Here is a 7,106-nt window from a genome sequence, read left to right as displayed (position 1 = left end):
TTCGGGTACTCTGAAGTCCCTCCTGTCCATCGGAGTTACACAGACTTGCTTGACCCTCAGGGGATTAGAATGCGACAACGATCCCTCTGTCTTCTGACAGATGGGGGCCTACGGGTGCCATCCTGCACGCGCCGTACCCACTGGGATCCCTTCTTAGAACGGAGCCTACTCCCTGCTCCCCTCCTGGGCCTCCAGACCAGGCCCTCCTTGCGGAACAGAGCTCCTTTTGAGACTCTGCTCCCGGACTGTTCTTCTGAACTGCTCCCTACTACTCGTCTCTGCCACTTTAAAATGGCTTCCCTTTTTATACCTTGCTGTATAGTGCTCCCTCTAACTGCTTCCTCCACCCACACCCACTACTGGTTCCCCCTACCTTTGGGTTCCCACCACTCCAGCCCGGGTCAGGGCTCAGCAGAAACATACATTGCGTCTTGCCCCTCCTGCTGGCCTGGAGCAGTGTAGTGTTGGATGCAGGTGTTGGGGTTCCGTGCAGCACTCCATCCTTACCTGAGAGAAGGGAGACACCACACCTCTGGGTGAGGTGCAGTACCTCTGTTGTGACTGAACCCTCAGGGGCGCCACAGTTATTAAACAATCGAATTACTGTAATCCTAGCTAACATGGGAGGCTTGGGCTGTTGGATCACTTGAGCTTGGTAGTTTTAGTCAATCCTGTGTTATGTGGATCAGGGATCTTTTCTGTCCTCAGCATCAATATGGTGACTCAGAGCCAACTGCTGGGAGACACTAAATTGATGGAGAAGGGTCCTTGGTCAAAAAATAAAACGGGCAAATCATGTACATGTGGTTTTTTTAACAAAACTCAACCGACTTCCCAAAAATAAGATAATAACAAATACTACATAAGTACATTTCCAGAAAGCCAGCATTTGAAAAAGAGTGCTGTATTGATATAGTGTATATGGATGCAAAATCCAACTAGGCGCCCACACTTTGTAAGACCTCATTCACACGTCAGTATTTGATCAGTATTTTGCATCAGTGTTTGTATGCCAAAACAAGGAGTGGAGCTCACAGAGAAAAATGTAATTGAAAGATTGAAACTGGTTTGGTCTTTTGGAGACACTCTTGGTTTTGGCATAGAAATACTGATGAAATACTGATCAAAAATACTGATGTGTGTGAATAAAGCCTAAGGTAGTTAGTCAAAATTAAATGTTTGTATTTTGGGGAATTTTCATTTGTATTTTGCCAAGAACAATAAGAGTCTATAGGCACAAAACGATCATATTAACTATTGTTCTGTGAGCATGTAAGTGCAGCCGGCCTGTGTAAACAGATTATTAAACAATTGGCAATCAGTTTCTATGTAGCCGGTCAGTTATAAACCACGGGATGGCCAGTGTAAATGCACCTTGTCACAGGTTCATATCATTGTGTTTTTTTTTTATAAACAACAGTCTTAATCTTTCTTCTACTAGACTTCTAAGAACAGGGGATCTATTGTCTCCAAACGACAAAGCGATGTCCTACAGAGATTTGTTAGTTCCATAGCAACATTCCGTACCTGTTCGTAAAAAAATACCATGCTAACCACAATTTAGGGAGGTGACGTTGTTATGTTTAGTCACTTTGGTATCTGCAATATTTTACATGCATGCACAGCAGAGTTGTGACTGACAAATCATGAACACATTGCCTCTCCCTGGGTGGGGGATGACTCCTGTATGTAAAAAAAAATACATATCTTAAATCCTCTATCTTAAAATTTTCTATGGGGACAACTTATTTTTATATGATATTTTTAAATAGTTTGGTAGTTTGAATCTTTTTGTTATACAACAAATATAGACATTTTAATGTAAACTCTGTTCAGTTTCTACAAACTTACTTTGGAAGTTATGGTGGACATTACGCACTACATTGAGTTGTTTGATACTTGCTCCTTTAAGAATATCTATCTATCTATCTATCTATCTATCTATCTATCTATCTATCTATCTATCTATCGCCAGGTCGATGTATATAGGAGGCAGCAGACTAGTGTGTTAGGATTTACACAAGAAGCTTGCTAGCTAGTAAGCTCACATGTAATCATACAGTGTCTGGAATGGGTGAGGGATTCACACAAAGTACAAGGTATTGCATACTTTTTGTACTACATACAATAGAAGTGTGCGTTACTCAGATGAGCTCAGTGTTTAGATTGCTTCAGGGCATGCCAAACCCATTATTGAGGTAGGATGATACATACACTTCCCTGGACCAAACCCACAGACAGAGACAGATAAAAAGGGAAGTTTCATCACTGTGCCGTTCACTCTGTCTGCTTCTCTTCTCATCCTCAGCATCACAGATCCAAAAGGACCATGTCTGTATCTCGTCAAACAACTTTCAAAAAGACCTTCAGTGCTGCTTCCGCAGTTCCATCAGGGCTAAATCGAAGTGGCTTTAGCTCAGTCTCTGTATCTCGCAGTGGTGGTGGTGCTGGTGGCCGGATTAGCTCTGGTAGCTTTGGCAGCAGAAGTCTTAGTGGTGTAGGAGGAAATAACAGAATTTCCCTGAGCTCTCAGTCCCGTTATGGATATGGCTCTGGGTTTGGAGCTGGTAGCGGAGCAGGCTTCGGTGTAAGTTCTGGATTTGGTGCTGGTCAAGGATTTGGTGTTGGGCAAGGATTTGGAGGTGGACCAGGCTTTCCGGTGTGCCCACCTGGTGGAATCCAAGAAGTCACAATTAATCAAAGTCTTTTAGCTCCTCTAAATTTGGAAATTGACCCAACTATTCAGAAAGTGCGCACAGAAGAAAGAGAACAGATTAAGACTCTCAACAACAAATTTGCATCCTTCATCGATAAGGTAGGTAGTCTTCATGGCCCTTATAATCTCTGCTACACCAGATTTTCTGGCATAATGAATGATTTTTCATAGATGCTCTCTGTTGCCACTTAGGTCCGCTTCTTAGAGCAACAAAATAAAGTTCTGGAAACTAAATGGAGCCTTTTGCAAGAACAGGGAGTCAAAACAGTTAGAAATACCATTGAGCCCCTCTTTGAAGCCTATATTAATCAGCTCCGGAGACAACTAGACAGCCTATCAAGTGAAAAGGCTCGTTTGGAATCAGAGTTAAGACAAAATCAAGATGCTGTAGAAGATTTCAAGACAAGGTAACTGAAGTATCATTTATTTCTTGAGACTTGTTTCATTTAGCATTGATTTCTGATGACAGAAACTTAATTTCCAAGTACCAAAAATTTAGAATATCATTAATTCATAAATTGTTTTATTACTATGAATGAATGAATCAGTAGAATTGCATCATAATAAATGCATTAGATTAGTAAATCTAGAAAGTCTGGATTGTTTTTTGAGAATTACGGACATCAAACTCTAATATTGCACAATGTTGATAATCAGAAAGATTAGAGCAGGGATCATGTATTATGGCATGATTTATATAAAAGTTTAATTTTGTAACCAACGTGACATAGCATATTTTTCACATGTAAATTGACAGTAAATAAAGATAAACTTTGCTTGTGGTTGGTAGCACAAACATATAATTATTTTTCTTTGCTTAGGTATGAAGAGGAAATTAACAAGAGGACAGCTGCCGAGAATGAATTTGTGGTGCTCAAAAAGGTGACTACAATAGCAAGAGCTCAGATCAATCCCATACACATCAGTAATGTATTGAGCTGTAGGTTTCCTTGTAAGATGTTGACTAATGCAAACTTTTGTCTACTTAGGATGTAGATGCTGCCTACATGAACAAAGTAGAGCTGGAATCTAAAGTGGATGCTTTGAATGATGAGATCAACTTCCTGAGGGCCTTGTATGAAGCGGTAATTATAGTTTCATAGCTTATCTATATTGAGAAGGAATATTATATTGCATACACAATGGTTACCATATGGGATTTTTTCTTTATTCAAAGTCTTCATCATCACAGGTGTAACTGTTTCTTTTTCCATATTGGTTGCAGGAACTTGCTCAGATGCAGACACAGATCTCAGACACCCAAGTTGTTTTGTCCATGGACAACAACAGAGTATTGGACCTTGATGGTATCATTGCTGAGGTCAAGGCTCAGTATGAGGAAATTGCCAACAGAAGCCGCCAGGAGGCTGAGTCTTGGTACCAAACCAAGGTCAGTACTAGTTAGAAACAATGATGGATCTATAACTTCTAAAAAGTCTAACTCTGCTGCAAACCTAGCTGCCCAGGTTATTTTGACAAAGAATTTTGTCATGAGGAGCAGATACATTGCAATATTGCATACCAACTTTTGCCATATACTCTATATATGTATTACATTTAGCATTTTAATAAACCTAAACAAAGTATTATATTTTTTCTGTAGTATGAGGAGCTCCAGATGTCTGCTGGAAGACATGGTGATGATCTGAAAAGCACAAAGAGTGAAATTGCAGAGCTAAACCGTATGATTAGCAGACTGCGTTCTGAGATCGACAACGTGAAAAAACAAGTAAGGGAAATAGCTTGAGGGATTAAAAATAAATGTCAGGAATGAATATTGTCTCCTAACAAAGAAATTATTACAATGTCACATTGTCTCAGATTTTAGTTTCTGCCAGGAAGTTTGGAATAAGAATTTAACATCATGTCTATAAGATTATAATGGAAAATGTGTTGCCCCAGAAACCTAAAACTGATCTCAACACAAACCTTGTAAGGATGAAAGGGGCACAGTGCTTTGGCAGAAGTCTCCATATATTTGAGAATATTGCTTTCATGTATGTTCTAAATCAAAATATTAATGATAGATTCTTTACAATATTAAAACAGTGCGCCAAGTTACAGAGTGCAATTGCTGAGGCTGAGGAACGGGGAGAGCTTGCATTGAAGGATGCCAAACAAAAGCTTACAGAGCTGGAGGAGGCACTACAGAAGGCCAAGCAGGACATGGCTCGTCAGCTGAGAGAATACCAGGAGCTGATGAATGTCAAACTGGCTCTTGATATTGAGATCGCCACCTACAGAAAACTGCTGGAAGGAGAAGAGAGCAGGTAACTGCAATTAAATAGATAAAAATATAGTTTAAAATAAGGTGTGCCTTGCTTTCAAGATATTATTTGACTTGTTCGAGGCCTAGTAATTCAAAATGGCTTCTTAATATTGGTAAATGAAACAAAATGTCTTTGTTTGGCTCAAATCTTGAACAGGCAAATCAATTTTACCATCTACTGCAGTGATTGCAAATGTGTGGCTAGAAAGATTAAAGCAGTTATCTCAAGTTTGAAAGTTACCTCCTATCCACCAGATAGGGGATAACTTTCCGATGGCTGGGGTCTTGCTTTGGTCTGACCATTGTGGCCCCAACCAATCCATAGAACTGGTGTTTTGAAAAGCCCCAGATGAATGGAGTGGAGGTCAATCATGAGCATTGCCTCTTTGTTCATTCTAATAGGAGCGCTGAAGATCAGTCAAGTGCTGCGCTCAGCAATCTCCGGTGCTCCCATTAAGAATGGAGGGTGCATGATTGACCTCTGCCCCGTTCAGCCAGGGCTTTTGCGGTTCTTGGGATCAGTAGGGCTATGGCGGGTGACCTCCCAGTGATCAGAGAGTTATCCTCTAGAAGTCTTAGACATAGAAAAAATAGATTTCAATAGACATACAGTGTCCATCCTTATTTTTCTTCTTGGCTTCTTGGCTCATCTAGAACTGAGTATTCCTAGCATTACTAAAGAAAATATGATTTTACGATACTCTGTCAAAGATGATTATATTATACATGCCTTTTAGTTACTACTGGTAGTGATGTAAATTGCAGCCTGTCAAAGGATTTGTCCAAATGTTACATTGTTGTATTGAATTTGTTTTGTAATAAATTGGAGTCTTAAACAAAATTGATGGAAAGGTAAAGGTAATGATCTTCAATCAGTTGAGCAATGCAAGGCATATATTTATAGGTCACCTTAAAATGAAAGGTGATAATCAATATTATGAAGGAACAGAGTTACTTCTAGTAAAAAAAAAATTAATTTCATTTTTTTTAATTAACAGGTTGGCCGGAGAAGGTGTAGGAGCCGTAAACATCTGTAAGTTCATTTATTTAATTCTCATTTAAAGATATTCTGTGTCTTTTATACAAAATAATACATTACCTCTAACCATACAATTTATTTTCAACAGCTGTTGTAAGCTCATCTTATGGTGGTAGCAGTGGAGCTAGTCAAGGCTACGGATTTGGAGGTGGATATGGCTCAGGAAGCGCAAGCGGATATGGCGGAGGAATTAGTGGAGGAAACTTCACTGCTAACAGTGGAAAAATGGCAAACTTTACCTCCGGAGGTGGCAGTAGCTCCAGCGTCAAAATTGTTTCAAAAACCTCCACAACTTCCCGGAGATATTAATACTGCCTTAAGAAATGTATTCCCACATTACAACATGTGTCCTGTGGCCCTAAAAAATAAGTTCATTGTAAATTATTAGTGTTTAATGCAGTAGGGCTCATGTATTCTGGATGTCCCATGACCTCAATATGACTTTATGAACATCATTTGTCCTGTAGCAGTTCTGTTCAACATCAAAAATCACAGATCAGGTTATTACTCATCCATAAGACTTGTTGTGACCCATACTTCAATTGGAATAACAGACTGTTAAAAAAATAACCATCTACATATTAAATTACTTTTCTTTCTTCTGTAAACTAAAAGTGCAATTTAGTTATTGCTTAACTTTGTTGAATACTTCTACAATGTCTTGTGTTATATACACTGCAATAAACTGCAATTATTCTTACAACCTTGTTGTGCTTTTCATCTTTGATATTTTGAAACCATATTGTTTTAAAAGACAACATGTCAGCACTAGGGATGTGCGGACCAGTGGAAGTTCGGGTTCGTCGGGTACAGCCATTCGGGTTTCTGATCTTGATCCCGAACGTGACCCCATATACAGTACAGACCAAAAGTTTGGACACACCTTCTCATTTAAAGATTTTTCTGTATTTTCATGACTATGAAAATTGTACATTCACACTGAAGACATAAAACTATGAATTAACACATGTGGAATTATATACTTAACAAAAAAGTGTGAAACAACTGAAAATATGTCTTATATTCTAGGTTCTTCAAAGTAGCCACCTTTTGCTTTGATGACTGCTTTGCACACTCTTGGC

At 39.2% G+C, this 7,106-nt stretch overlaps 1 protein-coding gene across 1 annotated transcript; it reads left to right on the top strand.

Moving 5' to 3' along the window:
- Nucleotides 1-2,249: 2,249 nt before the first annotated feature.
- Nucleotides 2,250-6,727, top strand: LOC141197870 (keratin, type II cytoskeletal 5-like). Its single transcript, XM_073662918.1, has 9 exons — nucleotides 2,250-2,815; nucleotides 2,909-3,123; nucleotides 3,538-3,598; nucleotides 3,706-3,801; nucleotides 3,942-4,106; nucleotides 4,320-4,445; nucleotides 4,766-4,986; nucleotides 5,984-6,018; nucleotides 6,113-6,727. Exons 1-9 carry the CDS (start codon nucleotides 2,330-2,332, stop codon nucleotides 6,331-6,333), a joined length of 1,626 nt encoding a protein of 541 aa, XP_073519019.1. The 5' UTR covers nucleotides 2,250-2,329; the 3' UTR covers nucleotides 6,334-6,727.
- The last annotated feature ends 379 nt before the right edge of the window (nucleotides 6,728-7,106 follow it).

Source organism: Phyllobates terribilis, unplaced genomic scaffold, assembly GCF_046119375.1.
Source record: "Phyllobates terribilis strain yellow unplaced genomic scaffold, ASM4611937v1 Scaffold_2__4_contigs__length_985480577, whole genome shotgun sequence".
NCBI classification, from domain to species: domain Eukaryota; kingdom Metazoa; phylum Chordata; class Amphibia; order Anura; family Dendrobatidae; genus Phyllobates; species Phyllobates terribilis.
The sequence above is the reverse complement of the archived record's forward strand: the minus strand, read 5'-3'. Positions and strand labels throughout refer to the sequence as shown.